Raw genomic sequence first — 19,595 nt, 5'->3', positions numbered from 1 at the left:
TTATATGCAGCTGGAACATTAATGACAACCACTCACTGCATCATGTCAAATTTGTGTAGGGAGGATGAAATATTAAACAGCAGTATAAGGGTGGTGAAGCAATTGTTACAATGCAGTGCTCAGATCGTAATTGGCCCTAAGGATCCAAAGGTGTACAACCTGCACAGCACCTGTACCAGTTTCCAGTTCACACAGCTCCCTTAGAACTGTATCTCTTTCCCTGCTGTACCTCTCTGTTCTGTATTCATCCTATTTTGACACTGACATTTTGTATGCAATCAGTGGAAATATACCAAACATGGCAAGCTCCACCACAGTCCATAGCTAGTTTTCCAATATACTGTGCAACACCCTGCTATATGTGGTAACACTGTATCACTTTCAAAATGTTGCCACAGCCCATGCACAATCACAGTACCTCATTTTGTTTCTTGGTTCTCCAAGCTGTCTTAAGAAATGAGCATAGATGTATTTATACTTACATGTTGCCCACAAAATTGAGCAAATTTAGGAGTAGTGTAACGTGTTTTAACATAAAAATTTCACAGTTATCTTCTTAGATCATCAGTTACTATTCCTTATGGGAATTCATTTACAAATTGTTTTTGTAATTTGAGGTGGGGGAGGTGTGAATATAGGGAACTCAGCAAACAGGTTTAGGCTACAATATAGCTTTAAAACTGCACTGGAATATGTGCTGCACGGAACTGTTTTTCCAGACAACAGTTCAAAAATATATTGTTCACTGCTTAAAACATTACACTGAACTGAAACTCTCATTTACATTTTCTCTGCATGAAAGAGGGCTTTTGCAAATGTCAGACATAACAATATGACAAAAACTACATGTACAGAATATGTGCAATAGTTGCATCTTACATCTATTTTATGCATTTATTATTTTGCAGATGATATTGTACTGTTTTATATCACAAGCAGCATCTTACAGTTAATTGAGTGAATATAAACATTTTTCTATTACAAAAGATTTTAATTTATTGTTACAAGCAATCCCATTATATGATCTTAAATAACTTGATAGACTGTTGAACCAAATCAAACCATTAATTTAGGATGCCTAACTGTTGGTTTTCATTTGGTTCTTTTCCAAAAGCAGTTTAAATTTTGCTCAAATGTTGTGATCATGTACATTACTGCACTTGATAACTTCGTTTGGTTGACTCATAAAAAACTAAAGTAATTTAAATACATATAAATAATATATTGTTACTAAGGAGATAGACACCAGTACTGACTTTTGCACAAACAGAATTAATGTGGTGGTTTACCAATCATAGATTATCGTCAAGATACACACCCAGAAATTTTGCTGCTGCTCATTTCTGATGCCAAGACATTTCGTACATTATTTACATTGATGTGTTTTAAATGCCAGTAATTGAGATTTGGCGACATTCACATTGAGCCCTGATCACTGAAATATTTTGTTAATTCTTTTACACCAATAGTAGCAAAAGATTCTAGTTCCTTATACTTTCTACCACTGAATAAGACTGATGTGTCATCTGCATACCCGATAATATGGGAGTTAATAGATTGTGCAGTGTTGTTAACATATATAAGGAAAAGAAAGTGATCAAGTATTGAGCCCTGAGGTACTCCCTGTACCACTTATTCCATTACTGGACTGACAGTTTACAATTTTTTCATCTAATTTGTATGTCAGTTTAGTGCACTGCTTATGATTCAACACCTATGAAGCCATATCATGTATGGATGTATTTCATATACAATATGACTTCAGCTATTTTAGATATAACCTATTGTTTACTGTGTAAAATGCTTTTGAGAGGTCTAAAAATATACTTCCAGTTTGCATCTTCAGGCCCAACAGGCAGTACACTTCATGGAAGAACTGTCTAAATGTTTTGGCTGTGCTTTGCCCTTATCTAAAAGCATGCTGAGAATCTGTAAGACGTCTGTGATTTCTGAAATGGCACTACACTGGGACAGCACAATATTTTCGAATACCTACTAAAGATGGGAGTTAGTGATATTGGTCTATAGTTAGAGACGTCTTCCTTATTTCCTTTTATACATTGGTTTCACAACACTCATTTTTCAACAGTTGGATACATGTGTTCTCTAATGCTGCAGTTAATCTTATAGGTAAGATTTTAAGCACATCTTAGCAACTGCACTGAATATACCAACTAATCCAGATGAAAATTTTTCTTTAGCATAAGTATTTTGGAGAAATGATCTAGTTTGGAGCCTGAAAATGCACATACCCTTTCCTGGGATGTCTGATAACGCAGGTGTAGAGCTGTTGGATCCCAATCAATGGCTAGGTGTGTACATCTGAAGTTGAATTCAGCTTCAGAGCAAGGTATGCGACAGCCGCGGCAAAATCTGTACCACGGGCACAGAGCACACTGCATACCATCTCGCTGAACTGCTTTCAGTACAAATGGGAATTCATAACCTAGGCTGTCGTCACTGAAAAAGAACATGTCATAACTAATATTCATTACACTGAAGTGACCTGAAATGTAGGTATAATTTAGGTTTATGAACAGGAGCTGAGTATGTCATATGTTACACAAAATGTGATCAAAAATGAAACAACTATTGAATTGCATATGATATCTTCAATGCAGTAAGAGGTCTAACTCTTGCATTTTTGATGGGCTGCTTTATTTACTTCCTTCCTTTCATGTTGCAATGTTTCCAACAATTTGGCCATGGTTAACACTTCAGTATCTCAGAATGCCAAATTTCACTCTTTGCTTCCATTTCTCCCCTGCGAGTAATTGTGTTGTGTGTGTGTGTGTGTGTGTGTGTGTGTGCACGCGCGTAAGTAATTACTTGTGACCGGGGACTTTTCCTGTCAGCATCTTATATCTTAATTATCAATTACTCGTGACCAGGGATGGTTGGTTGGTTGGTTGGTTTAAAAGAGGAGGGTAGGGACCAAACTATGACGTCATCAGTCTCTCATTCCTAATAAGACAATGCAACAAGTGTGAGAATAAGACAGACGAGACATACAACGCAAAATGGAAAGAAAGCAAACCTACAAGAACAAAGGAAAGGCAACGAACACTAAAAGGAACAAAAGAGGACAAAAAAACAACAGAGACCCACTAGAAACAGAAGAGAGAAAAACAAGAAAGAATATCCTAGTGGCTGGCCGAGCACGAGACTAACAAGGAAAAGCCAGCCACTCTGCAACACATTAAAACCTCCACCCTGAAAATACTAAGGTGAAGGACACAGAGGGACAAGGGACATGTGCTAAAACTTATGATCAAATGATAAAAACCACCATCACGAATAAATCGTAAAAGTAAATCAGCCAATGAAGCATTGTCAGGTAAAATGGGCAGCAACAAATCCGGTAACGGAAGATTTCTTCGCTTGGCAGTCAAAGTAGGACAGCGCACCAGTATATGGGCCACTGTCAACCAGGCACCGCACCGACACTCAGGCGGGTCTTCACGGTGCATAGGTCGCTCAAGTGTTGCCAATGCGGAGCTGGCAGAGGACAACTGATTCCCTGCAAGAGACCTGCATGGAAGACTTCCACACATTCGTAGACCCCTTAATGACACGCAGTTTGTTGCGCGTACTGTTATCCCATTCCATCTCCCAAAGCCAAAAATCCTGCGGCGTAAGTCAGAATGCAGGTCAGGTTCAGGCCCATCTCCAGAATCGGTTTCCGTGTAGCCTGTTTGGCCAGCCTGTCGTCAAGTTTGTTGCCTGGGATGCCAACGTGTCCTGGGGTCCCTACAAACACCACTGAATGACAGGACTGGTAAAGGGCATAGATGGACTCCTGTATGGATGTTACCAAGGATGGCGAGGGTAACACTGGTCGATAGCTTGTGGGCTGCTCAAGGAGTCAATACACAGAAGAAACGATTCCCGGGGCACGAACGGATATACTGAAGTGCACGAGATATGGCAACCAGCTCTGCAGTGAATACACGGCAGCCATCGGGCAAGGAATGCTGTTCAATATGGCCTCTGTTGACAAAGGCAAAGAAAACACTACCATCAGCCATCGAGCCTTCGGTGTAAACCATTTCAGAGCCCTGGAACGCTTCAAGAATCTAGAGGAAGTGACAGCGGAGAGCCACAGGGTTAACGGAGTCCTTAAGGCCACGCAAAAGGTCAAGGCAAAGCTTCAGCCTACAGCTACACCACGGAGGTGTACATGAATAGACCTCGAGGAGAGGTGGTGAACGGAAGAACTCCAGTTCTGACAGAAGCAATGGCACATGAACCGCAATCGTTAGCCCTGACCTGGGCCACCTATGCGGGAGTGAAGCACTGTACCTATGCGGGAGTGAAGCACTGTGGTTGGGAAAAGAAGATGGTAATTATGACGTTCAGGAGAGCTATGACTGTAAGCAACGTAACTGGCAAGCAGTTGCACACATCTGATCTTCAATGGAGGGACTCCAGCCTCCAACAATACACTTGTCACTGGACTCGTCCTAAAAGTTCCTGTAACTAGTCGAACTCCGCAATAATGCAATGAGTCGAGCAAACGCAATGCTGAGGGCACCGCCGAACCATAAATCACACTCCCATAGTCAAGGTGCGAGTGAACAAGGGCTCTGTAGAGCCACATCAGCATGGAGCAATCTACATCCCAGTTGGTGTTGTTCAGGTAGTGGAGGGCATTGAGGTGCTGCCAACACTTCCGCTTAAGCTGACGAAGATGAGGAAGCCAAGTCAAATGAGCATCGAAAACCAGACCTAAGAATCAATATGTCTCCACTACAGTGAGTGGATCAGCATTAAGGTAAATTTCTGGTTCTGGATGAGTGGTACAACACTGACAGAAATGCGTGACATGTCTTCATGGCAGAAAACTGGAAGCCATGGGCTACAGCCCATGACTGCACCTTGTGGATGGCTCACTGTATGTGAAGCTCAGCAACACCAGTACCGGAGCAGCAGTACGAAATGCAGAAGTCGTCTGCATAAAGAGAAGGCGAGACGGAGGGCTCAAAAGCTGCTGCTAGACCACTAATGGCCACTAAAAATAGAGAGAGACTCAATACAAAGCCCTGCGAGAATCCGTTCTCCTGGATATGGATGGAACTATGGGAGGCACCAACTTGGACACGGAAAGTACAGAGCGACAGGAAGTCTTGGATAAAAATTGGGAGCAGGCCCCAGAGACCCCACTCATACAATGTGGCAAGGATATGATGTCACCAGGTCATGTCGTATGCTTTACGTAAGTCAAAAAAGACGACAATCAGGTGTTGCCATCTGGAAAAGCCTGTTCGGATGGCAGACCCCAGGGACACAAGATTATCAGTGGTAGAGTGACCCTGGTGGAAGCCAACCTGACATGGAGCCAGTAAGCCACGTGACACCAGGACCCAGCCCAACCACCGACACACCATACGTTTCAACAGCTTACAAAGAATGTTGGTGAGACTGATGGGCCGACAGCTATCCACATCAAGCAGGTTTTTACTGGGTTTGAGCACCGGAATGATGGTGCTCTCCCACCACGGCAATGGAAAGATGACAGTGCACCAGATCCGACTGAAGATGACGAGGATATGCCGCTTGTAGTCAGATGAGATATGTTTACTAATCTGGCTGTGGATCCAATCAGGCCCAGGAGCTGTATCGGGGCAATGTGCAAGGGCATTGAGGAGCTCCCATTCTGTAAATGGGGCTGTTATAGGACTCACTGTGGCATGTAGTGAATGACAGGACTTTCCCCTCCAGCCGCCGTTTGAGAGTGCGAAAGGCTGGGGGGTGATTCTATGAAGCAGAGGCTCGAGCAAAGAGCTCAGCAAAGAGCTCAGCAAAGTGCTCGGCAATCGCGTTTGTGTTGGTAGATAACACGCCATTTATGTTAACACCTGTTGGGGTCTGGTACCCAAAGAGACGTTTGATCTCTGCCCAGGCTTGGGAAGGTGATGTATGGCACCCAATGGTGGAGACGTATCTCTTCAACACTCCTGCTTCCATTGTTTGATAAGTTGGCAAATGCGGGCACAGAGCTGTTTAAAGGCTATGAGGTGCTCCAGGGAGGAGTGCCGCTTATGCCACTGTAGAGCTCGCCGATGCTCCTTAATTGCCTCAGAGACTTCCGGCGACCACCAAGGGACTGCCTTATGCTGGGGGCACCCTAAAGAGCGAGGGATCGCGTTTTCTGCTGCAGAAACAATTGTTGTAGTCACCTGCTCAACCATCACATTGATGTTATCGTGTGGGGGAAATTCAATGGTGACAGCAGAGGTTAAAATTTCCTGGTCCGCCTTGTTTAAAGCGCATCTGGGCACGTGTCCGTGGGCCTGACGCTGAGGCACTGACAGGAAGATGGAAAAGTGGGTCATTACAAAACAGGTCGTCATGTGCTCTCCAGTGGCTAGATGGGAGAAGTCACGGGGTGCAAATTGATAAATCAATAGCCGAGTAACTACCATGAGCCACACTGAAATGTGTGGCAGCCCCAGTATTTAAGAGGCAGAGGTTGCACTGAGACAGTAAAGTTTCGACATCTCTGCCTTGGCCAGTAAGCATGGTGCCACCCCACAAGGGGTTATGGGCATTAACATCTCCCAAAAGTAGGAAAGGCTTAGAGAGTTGATCAATCAGTGCAGCTAATACATTCAGGGGTACTGCCCCATCTGGAGGAAGATATACATTGCAGACAGTTGTTTCCTGCGTCATCCTTATTCTGACAGCCACAGCTTCAAGAGGGGTTTGAAGGGGCACAGTGTCACTACAGACTGAGTTTAGGACATAAACACGAACTCCACCCGACACTCGATTATAGTCGCTTATACCCACGGAGGGCAGGGGTCTACATTGCCAGGAAACAGGTTTCCAGGAGAGCAATGCAGAAGGCAGGTGTAAAGCTTAACAGTTGGCGTAGCTCAGCCAGCCAGTCGAAAAAGCCACATCAATTCCACTTGAGGATGATGCCATCAGGAGCCTGGTAGGGCATGGAACATTCAATGAGGCAGTTTACACCTCAGTCACCTGCTGCCACTGATTTTTTGCCTGAGCAGTATATATCCATTGTGTCTGAGGGTCTGGCAAAATCTAGGTCCTCAGCGGATGCCAGAATCTCCACCCCATCCTCAGATGCACAGCTTGTAGGTAGCGGTGGTGTGGGTGCCACCACAATTTCCTTGGTCTTGGGGGTTTTCTTTTTGGATTTCTCTCGCTGCTCCTTGGGTTTCCCTGGCTGGGAGGACTTCACTGGCTCAGTCTCCGGGACTGAGGATGAGCGTGAAGCCCTACGACCAGCTGCTTTTGAGCTCTTCAGCCACTGGCGAGTGTCATATTTCCCACTAGCAGAAACATGGGAAGGGAGTGACCCAAGTGACCCCTAATAGCGAGAGAAGCCGAAAAAGACTTGCGCTTCTCTGGCACAGAAGTGGGGACTGATATCACAGATGGTTGGGGGGGGGGGGAGGGGGGGGTGTTGCTCCTAGAGTAGGTGGTGCAGGAATAACAAGGAGGGAAGTGACCCCCCCCCTCCCCCACAACCACCATCAAGAGGGCAGGTGTAGTCTTGCGACTCTGAGAGGTGACTGGGTTTGGTGGAGATGATGGGGCTAGAACTGTTTTAGTGCTGGAATAAGACAATGTTATACACACAGGATGTAGGCATTCAAATTTCCTCTTAGCCTCAGTGTAGGTGAGTCGGTGAAGGGCCTTGTACTCCACAATTTTCCTTTCTTTCTGCAGAATCCTGAAGTCTGGTGAGCAAGGCAACTGGTGCTCTCCGCTGCTGACACAGATGAAAGGCGGGGCACATGGAGTATTGGGATGTGATGGGCATCCGCCATCTCGATATGTGACGCTGGAAGTACAGCGGGAAGACATACAGGCCGAACTTCCAGCACTTAACGCACCACATCGGGGGAGTGATATAGGGCTTTACACTACACCAGTAGAGTATCACCTTGACCTTCTCGGGCAATGTATCACCCTCGAAGTCCAAGATGAGGGCACCGTCGGCAACCTGATTACCCCTCGGACCGCGGTGGACACACTGGTCGAAATGTACACCTCACCACTCTAAACTGGCGTGCAGCTCATCGTCAGACTGCAAAAGAAGGTCCCTGTGAAATATGATACCCTGGACCATATTTAAGCTCTTATGAGGCGTGATGGTTACAGAAACATCCCCCAGCTTGTCACAACTGAGTAACAACCGTGACTGGACAGATGACGCTGTTTTGATCAAAACTGACCCAGATCTCATTTTGGACAATCCCTCTACCTCCACAATCCCTTTACCTCCCCAAACTTTTCTTCTAAATGCTCAACAAAAAACTAAGGCTTCATTGTCATGAAAGATTCCCCATCAGCTCTAGAACATACAAGGTACCAGGTTGAGTAAGGTCTGCTGCCATCCTTAGCCTGACATTCCTCCCATGCTGTGGCCAGGGAGGCGAACATCTTGGTGTCATACTTCTGTGCATTGCATTGAGCTTGTGAATGCTTAGTGTTTCACCACCAGCAACAGATGATGGATTATGCTTCATCGCTTGTCATTCGCCCTGATGCCACCCACTTCGACCAGGGGACCTCCCCAAGGGTGACACCTAGCCACAGCAAAGGCCACCTGGCAGGATGGCCATTTGTGGGAGTCCCGATGTCCCGGGGGATGGGCATCTACCCCTTGGCAAACATGGGGAGTTAACAGCGCAGGAATCAGCAGAGTGATCCCTGTGTGGTCTGGGGGCTACAGCCAACAGGGTACATGTTGGCCCCACCACACCAGACTGGCTACCGTGCTGGATATCAGGTGCAAAGAAATCCATGGTCATCCTCTATGAAGAAAGCAACACTGCATAGCGCATAGTGGAAAATACACCCAGCAAGGTGTCCTCACCCAAGAGATGGAGAATGAGCGGGACTGAAATGCGACAACGAGAATGTGGGCTAAAGATCTCAATGCACGATGGACATGATGCACCATGTAAGGCGCCCTTCCCCAACTGGCTCGCTCTTCTGGAAAATTTTGAACAATGGAGGTCAAACCCTACAGGGGACCATCACATAAAGGCCGAAATGTGTGAAACTCCTCTTACGACAGGCAGTAATACCTCAGGCCGATTCTTACCCCCGGACCCGCAAGGGGGTGTGACAGAGACTTTTCCTGTCTCCATCTTATATCTTCATTACAGTACAGATAATTCTTAAGAGAAAAGTGTGAAATTTATGAGAAGAAGAAGGTGCTTAAAGGTAGTAAATAGCAAGGACAGTTATTTGTTCCAGTGATCCACATGCCCATATTTAAAAACTTAATGCTGTTCATTTGTACATTGTGTCACTTAGTTATACAGTCACGCGTATTGATCAATATGTGGATGGGCAGCCTACATTTCCTTAGAAAGCTTGGGGTGGGGGAATGGAAGGGGGGGCTGGTGGGAGTTGAACTATTAATATGTGTAACATGGTGTGTTGTTCATATTAACGAACTGTTCCTATCTGCATTCCAACCTTTTGTTGTGTGCTGATTGCATTACTTCAACAAATTCTCCTGACAAATGTGTAGTCACAATGTTTGAATCTGGCTGCTTTTTGTTGTCAAGTTCACATATATTGCCAGCTCTGACAGTTATTTTTAAATTATTTGGTAACAGTATATAATCTACAAAACTACATACTTTGAAAGTACTAGGTTTCCCAACAACTGTTGCATACAACTATTTCGAGGTTAAACTTCCTATCCTGATTATATTTACAATAATGAAAAGAACGGACGACACACTGAGTTGCAGACAGACCCAGCAAAAAAAAAAAGCCAACTGATACACACTTGGCTTTTGGCTAAAGCCTTCATCCAGAAAGAAAGGAAAACAACACACGCATTCACATAAGAAGGCAAACGTCTGGCACACACAACTTTATCTCCCAGTGCTTCAGCCATTTCCTTTAGCAGTCCAGCTAAAGTGGCTGGAGATGCCAGTCATGTGTGTGTGTGTGTGTGTGTGTTGTGTGTGTGTGTGTGTGTGTGTGTGTGTGTGTGTGTGGAGGGGGGTGGGAGAGTGGGGGGGGGGGGGGGGGACCTTTCTTTTCTGAAAAAGATTTTGGCTGAAAGCTAAGTTCTGTATGCAACAGTATTTTGTTGTGCATGGCTGCACCTCAATGTGTCATTTTTACAGTGTGTAGCGATCTATCCTTTTAATAATTTTTGCTATTCCAACATGGACTTCCCATTGTTTAAGTTGCCTCATTGTATTTACTTATTCTACAGCAAATTAAATAACGATGACATCCAGAATGCTTTGTTACAACAGTATGGATGTGTACGTTAACTAAATTATGTGGGTTGTTGGGAACATCTACGCAGTTGCAAACTTTTTAAATTATTTCTTTCACAACTAGAGAAATGAGTAAGTTATTGAGAGCACAGCCCAGGAGCAAAAGAAGTAACTAAGTTTTTCAAATTTGGTTCTATTCCTTCTTTCGACAATCTGTTCTACAAACAAAATGTTGTACATAAATGTGAAACAACAGTGTTTAAACCAAATTTTCATACTTGAAGCTGAACTATGCACTCCAGGGGAGATGATTAATGTTACACAAATCTCTTCCTGGATAAGTTTTGCTTTTTCTTTCTTTTCCTCCCTTATTCCTTCTTTCACGACATTCCCCCGAAGTTTCAGTATTTCTATACTGTACCTTGTAACATTGGTACCTTGGCCCCGGAAGGCAGGAAAATGACAGTCGTCATTTAAATAATCATTTCTTCATATCTATTCAATCTAATGCATAATGTGGATTTTTTACTATAGGTCAGACCTCAAGCATTGTGTATATTCTGTTTGTATTACATCAAAAACAATAAACATGTTCATCTTAATAACAGACTGCTCACTAACCATTCATTCATAGAAATAAAGAAAGAAAGAAAAGATAGAGAGATGGCTGGATTACGGGGTTTTAAGGGACCAAAACACTATGATCTTCAGTCCCTCCACACTGAGTGCAGGAAAAAAATCATTTCATTTAAAAAATCTATGTAAGCAGCCATATCAGGTGTTAACAATAGGTTATTAAAGAGAGTCAGAAAACTCCACCCGGACATGCCATGAAGGCCCAACAGTACCGACCGGCCGCCAAGTCATACTCAGCTCACAGGCATCACTGGAGGGCATAAGATCAGCACACCACACTCGCAGCTGTATGTCAGTTTATGAGACAGGAGCCACTACTTCTCTATCAAGTAGCTCCTCAGTTTGCCTCACAAGGATCGAGTGGACCCCGCTTGCCACCAGCACTCGGCAGACCGAATGGCCACCCATTCAAATGTTAGCTCATCCCGGCAGTACTTAACTTCATTGATCAGACAGGAACCAGTGTTACCATTGAGGCAAAGCCATCAGGAGACAAAAGATAATAAGGTAAAGTGAGGGGAGATCTCGGCTGGGAGCAGTTCAAAGCCCACTGAGGCTTGTCATGTGGTGGAATGTGTATCTCCAGCATCTGGCCAGGATCTATATCTATATACATACTCCGCAAAGCCATAATAAGGTGCATGACAGAGGGCACTGTGTAGCACTACTTGTCATTTCCTTTCATGTCCCACACATCTGTCTTTATGTCTCTGTTTCAGCCCTAATTTCTCGTATCTTACCTTCGTGATCCATACACAAAGTGTAGGTTGGCTACAGTTAGCTTCAGATGGAGGGTTCTCAAAATTTTGTCAATAGTATTCCTCAAGAAGAATGTCATTTTCCCTTCATGGATTCCCATTTGAGTTCCTGAAGCAACTATGTACCGTATTTACTCGAATCTAAGCCGCACTCGAATCTAAGCCGCACCTGAAAAATGAGACTCGAAATAAAGGAAAAAAAAAATTTCCCGAATCTAAGCCGCACCTGAAATTTGAGACTCGAAATTCAAGGGGAGAGAAAAGTTTTAGGCTGCACCTTCAAATCGAAACAAAGTTGGTCCATTGTAATATGAGACACAATTTAGGTCGAATGAATGACGATACAGCTACAGTAGTTTGGTTCGAGTCATAAGCTTAGCAGTTAAGCTTTACCACATAGCCATTGCTATGTGTCAGGTGCTCCGTCTGTATTTATACGGGTACCCTTCCTTTTTCACGTGCTTCGTCTGGTTTGAATCGATTGCTTATTTTGCTTTCATCTGATAAGTGCCGTTTTCTTTGTTATAGGTATTTGCGTCACTCTTAAGCTGAAAATGCATTACTGCGCTGTGTCATGCATTGTTTGTCGCATTCTGATAGCACGTGTTTACGGCCTGTCGCGGTTCAGCTTGCTTTTGTGCGCGCTACCACCGCGTACAAATTAAAAAAAAAATAAAACAAAATAAAAAAAAAATAAAAATAAAAATAAAAAAAAAATAAAATAAAATAAAAAAGAGGCATCGTCTCATTAGCGAAACAATGGCAAGAGACTTATTTGTTGTTACTTACACTGCTGCTTTCTTTGATAATGATCAACAAGAATAAAATAATAGACTGCGTATGATAGAACATGTTCTGAACGAGAGTTAGGCGAAAATTTTTCTCCGTTTGAAAATATTTGCGGCCGTTTCTTTATTACATCAAATTCTGCACAGAAATTAGTCATCTTAGATTTAAAAATCTAGTCACGTGCCGTGATTCATTTCTGACTGCATCACTATTAGGCATAAGAATAATACGAATATAAACATGACACGATGCGTATATTTTTCCGCGATTGCTGTTGTCTCACTCTAGTTTCGTAGTTTATTAGGCAGACAGGATTTAAATGAGATAGCAGCAAACACGAAAGAATACATCGCAAAATGTTTATATTCATATTATTCTTATGGTGAAGAGAATACTGTATGTGATTCAAATTTCATCAGGTTCCTATTAGCAACCATCTCTTCTCACAGATAGGAAAAAATTCAGAACATAGAGTTGGCCATATTGACAAACATCCCAAACAGTCTTGCCAGTCAGATTTTCGTAGTACACTGAAATTGTGCTACATTCGAAGATGAACAATACAGAATTTGTATTTACTTCGTTGGATGATGTACGAAAGTGCAGTGGTCGAAACTCGCGGCGGAGAAAAAAGCTCGTCTTCCACTTTTTTTTAAAAAGAATGTATTTACTGATGCAGAGGTTTTGGTGCTAGTATTTATATTTGTGCCTACAAAGCATGCCTGTGTCGCGCTACATATATTCGACGGCAGAAGTTAGTTGTGGCGGCACGTACCAACATTTTTCATAACTTCCGCTTGCTTTGCACTCGATTTTAAGCCGCAGGCGGTTTTTTGGATTACGAAAACCGGAAAAAAAGTGTGGCTTAGATTCGAGTAAATACGGTAACCTTGCATGTTGTTCGAACGTACCAGCAACAATTCTAGCAGCCCATCTCTGAACTGCTTCAACGTCTTCTGTTAATGTAACCTGGTGCAGATCCCAAACACTTGAGATGTACTCAAGAACAGGTTGCACTGGCGTCCTATATGTGGTCGCCTTTAACAAATGAAACACAGTTTCCCAAAATTCTCCCAATAAACTGAAGCCTACCATCTGCCTTCTCTACCTCAAACCTCACATGCTCATTCCATTTCATTTCACTCTGCAGCTTTACAGCCAGATTTTTAAACAATGTGACTGTCAAGCACGACACTACTAATACTGTATTCGAAAATTGCGGTTTTCCCCCTCTCCCTCCACAACTCCTTTACATCAACTCACATTTTTCTACATTTAGAGCTAACTGCCATTCATCACACCAACTAGAAATTTCGTCGAAGTCATCTTGTGACCTCCTGCAGTAAATCACTCAATGACACCTTCCTGGACACCAAAGCATCATCAGAAAACAACCACCATTTGCTGCCCACCCTGTCTGCCAGATCATTTATGTAATTTAGAGAACAATAGTGGTCCTATCACACTTTCCTGGGGCACTTCTTACGATACCCTTATCTGTGATGAACACTCACTGTTGAGGACATTGTACCGGGTTCTATAACTTGAGGTGTCTTCGAGCCACCCACACATCTGGGAACCTATCCCATATGTTTGTATCTTCATGAACAGACTGCAGTAGGGCACCGTGTCAAAATCTTTTTGGAAATCTAGAAAGCAGAAGCCTTTCAGCCACCCACAGAAAGCAAAAATGCCAATAGCTGACAAGTCGGCTGTATAACAGGAGCAGCACTAAGATAATCTAAAAAAGAAATTACAACTCTGGCAACATTACAATGAAAGTAGTGCGACATATCATTTTGGTGGAGTGATTCGTTACACAACATTTACCGCAGTGGCAAATGATTACCACCACTGTGAGGGCTTTATTCAACTACCAAGTTAATATAGTAGTCTGTTTGGTCATTTGCACCCTTTGTGCGTGTAATGTGAATCTGGATGCACAAAGTATGTCCGCAAGCTGAGGTGACAGAAATCTTACTACGCTTTAGGGATCCTGTTGTTTGCACAGTTTATTCTGTGTAATGTCACTTCCTGCCTCAGATATACAGCACGCTCCACGTAACAAAGACATTACTGAAAATCGTGATGATGCCACCAATATCTGGAGTGTCTTAAAAGGCATTCATTAGCTGTTATTTAGGAGAGAGCTGACATCAATAACACCAAATGAAATGGTATCGATACATTCCACTTGTCAGAAAGTAATGTACAATGTGTCTGGCTATTGTAGCAATTTGGTCAACATACGGATTTTAGCAAAGAAGGCCTCTAAATATATGAATGTACTGTCTCACAGTGATATGAATTAATAAAATCTTGGGCTTTCAGCATGTCAGATGGTTGAAATCCCACGAGCTTTCAACCACACTCTCCTTGGCTATCGTCTAGCGGTAAATGACTACCGTGTCACCATAACCTTGACATTATATACCTATGTTGGCTGGTGGCTGGCAGCCAGGCTGTGCTGAGCTGCAAACTGCCATCCTTATTGATTGTGTTTTCAGATATTTTTATTTCTGTAGCTGCATTTACAAAGCTATCCCAAAATCCCTTTTGTCTTCATAATGACATATGTTTCATTGAACAGAATTCTGTGTTTATTTTCTAAAGCAGTTTCTGCCACAGCTGATTTGTCAAGATAGTGTGCATGTAAGAACCTCTCGTGTTCCATCCGACACTGCTCCACAGTGTGTACTGATGTCGTGGCAGCTGCACAGACATGTTACCTTGTACACTATAGGCGTTCTAAGCCCTAAATTGTCCTTCAGAGGCCTTTCAAACTGTCCTATTTTTGCTGGGGGCCTGAACACGGATGAAATGTTGTCTCTCTTCAGGAGCTCATGAAACTTTCCCGCACAGAAAGGCAGACATGTACGTTTGTTGCTCTTGCCTTCAACAGAGTTTTTCTTGCTATCTTACCATAGAAAGCCCATGATACTTGACGGTGATTGTAGCCATTTTCCCAAAAGGCTTTTCAGAGGTGGCTTAGTTCTAGTGTCAGATTTTCAGCATCCAAGGAAACTTCAGCATGAAGGATAAGAGTGTTCAGAATGACATGTTTTTGGGCAGGGCAGTTGTGGCTGAAATTGTGCAAATACCAACCTGTTTATACAGGTTTCCTGTAGACACTGTGGCTGAGGTGGCCACTGGTTTTCCGATGAAAGAAGACGTCACAGAAGGGCAATGTACCATCTATCCCTAGTTCCATCATAAACCGAATGCGGTTGTAAATGTCTTTCAGGTGTTCTAAGAATTCTCACTGTTATTCATGTCCACAGGGCCAGATTATGGAAGTGATGTCAATATAATGATAAAAGCAGCATGGCTTAGCTGGAGCTTTAGGTGTTCGTTTTTCCTGCGCACTGATCAGGAGTGTAATGGTAGGGAGACAGTACGAGTGTGGTTCGATGAACCCTCTGCCAAGCACTTACATGTGAATTGCAGAGTAATCATGTAGATGTAGATGTAGATGTAGAGCTGTGTTCAGAGCAATATCTTCACATTTCTCGATAAAATAGGTTGGCTACAGATGGTGTTAGTGCTTAAACAATTCCACAATTTTACTATCATTTTTTGCAAGATTATGATTTGTGAGAAACCTTTTCAGCTTCCAGCACAGAAGAAGTTGCAGAAGGAGATAAAGTCTACACCAATGAATAGGTTCACAGTTGTTATGATTTTGCAGTTCAAACAAAGCCAGTCAGTATTACTAACTAATGGTGAATGGAAAGTTATTCAAGAGCATAGCACACCACACAACACACGAAACACCTCATTAAATAGGTATGCCAGTGCCTGAACCAGATGCTGGAACCAAATTGGGATAAAAATGCGGCAGAGAGGCTATCTTTCACCCCTGTCCAGCAGCCAGTGTTGTTGTTGTGGTCTTATGTCCTGAGACTGGTTTGATGCAGCTCTCCATGCTACTCTATCCTGTGCAAGCTTCATCTCCCAGTACCTACTGCAAGCTTCATCTCCCAGTACCTACTGCAACCTACATCCTTCTGTATCTGTTTAGTGTATTCATCTCTTGGTCTCCCTCTATGATTTTTACCCTCCACGCTGCCCTCCAATACTAAATTGGTGATCCCTTGATGCCTGAAAACATGTCCTACCAACCGATCCCTTCTTCTGGTGAAGTTGTGACACAACCTTCTCTTCTCCCCAATCCTATTCAATACTTCCTCATTAGTTATGTGATCTACCCATCTAATCTTCAGCATTCTTCTATAGCACCACATTTCGAAAGCTTCTATTCTCTTCTTGTCCAAACTATTTATCGTCCATGTTTCACTTCCATACATGGCTACACTCCATACAAATACTTTCAGAAACGACTTCCTGACACTTAAATCTATACTCGATGTTAACAAATTTCTCTTCTTCAGAAACGCTTTCCTTGCCATTGCCAGTCTACATTTTATATCCTCTCTACTTCGACCATCATCAGTTATTTTGCTCCCCAAATAGCAAAACTCCTTTACTATTTTAAGTGTCTCATTTCCTAATCTAATTCCCTCAGCGTCACCCAACTTAATTCGACTACATTCCATTATCCTCGTTTTGCTTTTGTTGATGTTCATCTAATGTCCTCCTTTCAAGACACTATCCATTCCGTTCAACTGCTCATCCAAGTCCTTTGCTGTCTCTGACAGAATTACAATGTCATCGGCGAACCTCAAAGTTTTTATTTCTTCTCCATGGATTTTAATACCTATTCCGAATTTTTCTTTTGTTTCCTTTACTGCTTGCTCAATATACAGATTGAACAACATCAGGGAGAGGCTACAACCCTGTCTCACTCCCTTCCCAACCACTGCTTCCCTTTGATGTCCCTCGACTCTTGTAACTGCCATCTGGTTTCTGTACAAATTGTAAATAGCTTTTCGCTCCCTGTATTTTACCTCTGACACCTTTAGAATTTGAGAGTATTCCAGTCAACATTGTCAAAAGCTTTCTCTAAGTCTACAAATGCTAGAAATGTAGGTTTGCCTTTCCTAATCTATTTTCTAAGATAAGTCGTAGGGTCAGTATTGCCTCACGTGTTCCACCATTTCTGCGGAATCCAAACTGATCTTTCCCGAGGTCGGCTTCTACCAGTTTTTCCATTCGTCTGTAAAGAATTCGCATTAGTATTTTGCAGCTGTGACTTATTAAACTGATAGTTCGGTAATTTTCACATCTGTCAACACCTGCTTTCTTTGGGATTGGAATTATTATAGTCTTCTTGAAGTCTGAGGGTATTTCGCCTGTCTCATACATCTTGCTCACCAGATGGTAGAGTTTTGTCAGGACTGGCTCTCCCAAGGCTGTCAGTAGTTCTAACGGAATGTTGTCTACTCCCGGGGCCTTGTTTCAACTCTGGTCTTTCAGTGCTCTGTCAAACTCTTCACGCAGTATCAAATCTCCCATTTCATCTTCATCTACATCCTCTTCCATTTCCATAGTATTGTCCTCAAGAACATCGCCCTTGTATAGACCCTCTATATACTGCTTCCACCTTTCTGCTTTCCCTTCTTTGCTTAGAACTGGGTTTCCATCTGAGCTCTTGATGTTCATACAAGTGGCTCTCTTTTCTCCAAAGGTCTCTTTAATTTTCCTGTAGGCAGCATCTATCTTACCCCTAGTGAGATAAGCCTCTATATCCTTACATTTGTCCTCTAGCCATCCCTGCTTAGCAGCCAGTAGGACCATACTAACTGGCTGGCAGCAGCATTAGTATTACTGAACAGCTGATGACTGCATGCAGCCACGCCAATAAAATAAAAAGCACAACAGATGGCCCTAGCATCTTAATTTATGGGTAAGGCTGATGTGGAACTGATTCACCTATACTTCATACAAAGGATTAAATTAAAATTAATGAAAAACACTACAGTCCACTGCATTACTGAAATAAAGATCAATTGCAGTGAACGTGATGCTTCATATATAGAACAAACAAGTAGGATGTTTAGGACTAGATTTCGTAAGCATTTACTGAATATAAAAGGGCAGGTTAAACACCACTCAGTGTTTGCAGAGCACCTAAAAGCTAGTGGCCATCACCAACACTAAGCAATTAAAAAGGACCCCATTCAACTAAAAATGAAAAAAAGGTGAATTTGTTAGAAGAAATGAAAATTGTTATACATTCATGCGAACATAGTGTGCTAATCTTAATGATCAGCTGGTTAGTAAGAATCAGACATTTTAATTATACCTGTCATAAAGTCCCCAAACCTCCCCCTCCCCCCTCTCCCCCCCCCCCCACCCCAATTGACTTAGCACTATTATTCCAATAAGTTTTTTAATCATCGTATTACACTAAGCAGATTCAGAAGGATGTAGGTTGCAGTAGGTACTGGGAGATGAAGAAGCTTGCACAGGATAGAGTAGCATGGAGAGCTGCATCAAACCAGTCTCAGGACTGAAGACCACAACAACAACATTGTCATTTTCTAACCTAAGACCCACTCAGTGTGTACCATTGGTTCTGGACCTTTTATTCACAGTCTTTTTCTATGATGTATAATGTATGTTCTCCCATGACCACCACGTAGGCACTCAAATGTTGAGATTTTTAGTGCCCTGTATGAACATTCACTATAATTCAGCAGTTTCTGAACACACATTTAATAGCACAGTCTCTCTACATTCCGCCTCTCACACATGCATATCTAATTTTTTTAGCGTTTTTAATGTTTTTTAAGGTTTGTAAAAGTTTTATTGCAGTTTTACTGTTGTTTTATTTATTTATTTGTTCATGGATGCTGCTTTTGCACAGTTTATCCATGTCATACTTGTTGAGTGACTTTTAATATTACCATCGTTTACCACAATACTGTTTAGCTAGTATGTACAGTAAGCACTATAGTGTTGCACATGATTTGGATAACCCTTATCATCTGTTCAATAATTTTAATTTTCATTACACTTTAATTTTAATCTAATTTATTCCTCAATATCATGTAAAGGTTGATCAGTTCAATATTACCCTTGTCTGTAAGTAAGATACAAGCACCATCTGTTGTGCTTTCACCATACTGGTTTGGCTGTATGCAGCCATCTGCCATTTAGTAATTCTAATACCACTGCTGGTTAGATTGCCCAGCTGTTTGCCATCAAGACCAATACAATGTACGAATGGGTCTGCTCGGTGCTCTACTTGCTGATATAACACTGCAAAGAGTCCCACAGTTCC

At 42.7% G+C, this 19,595-nt stretch overlaps 1 protein-coding gene across 1 annotated transcript in view; it reads right to left on the bottom strand.

Annotated features, from left to right (window-relative positions):
- Positions 1-19,595, bottom strand: part of LOC126100361 (ubiquitin carboxyl-terminal hydrolase 32) — a 228,826-nt gene that overhangs the window by 53,406 nt on the left and 155,825 nt on the right. The window contains exon 25 of the mRNA XM_049910971.1: positions 2,253-2,460. Within this exon, the coding sequence (XP_049766928.1) occupies positions 2,253-2,460 (208 nt within the window). The remainder of the gene's footprint in view (positions 1-2,252; positions 2,461-19,595) is intronic.

This window comes from Schistocerca cancellata, chromosome 9 (genome assembly GCF_023864275.1).
Source record: "Schistocerca cancellata isolate TAMUIC-IGC-003103 chromosome 9, iqSchCanc2.1, whole genome shotgun sequence".
NCBI lineage: Eukaryota > Metazoa > Arthropoda > Insecta > Orthoptera > Acrididae > Schistocerca > Schistocerca cancellata.
Note: the sequence above shows the minus strand (reverse complement) of the source record. Positions and strands in the feature narration are given on the sequence as shown.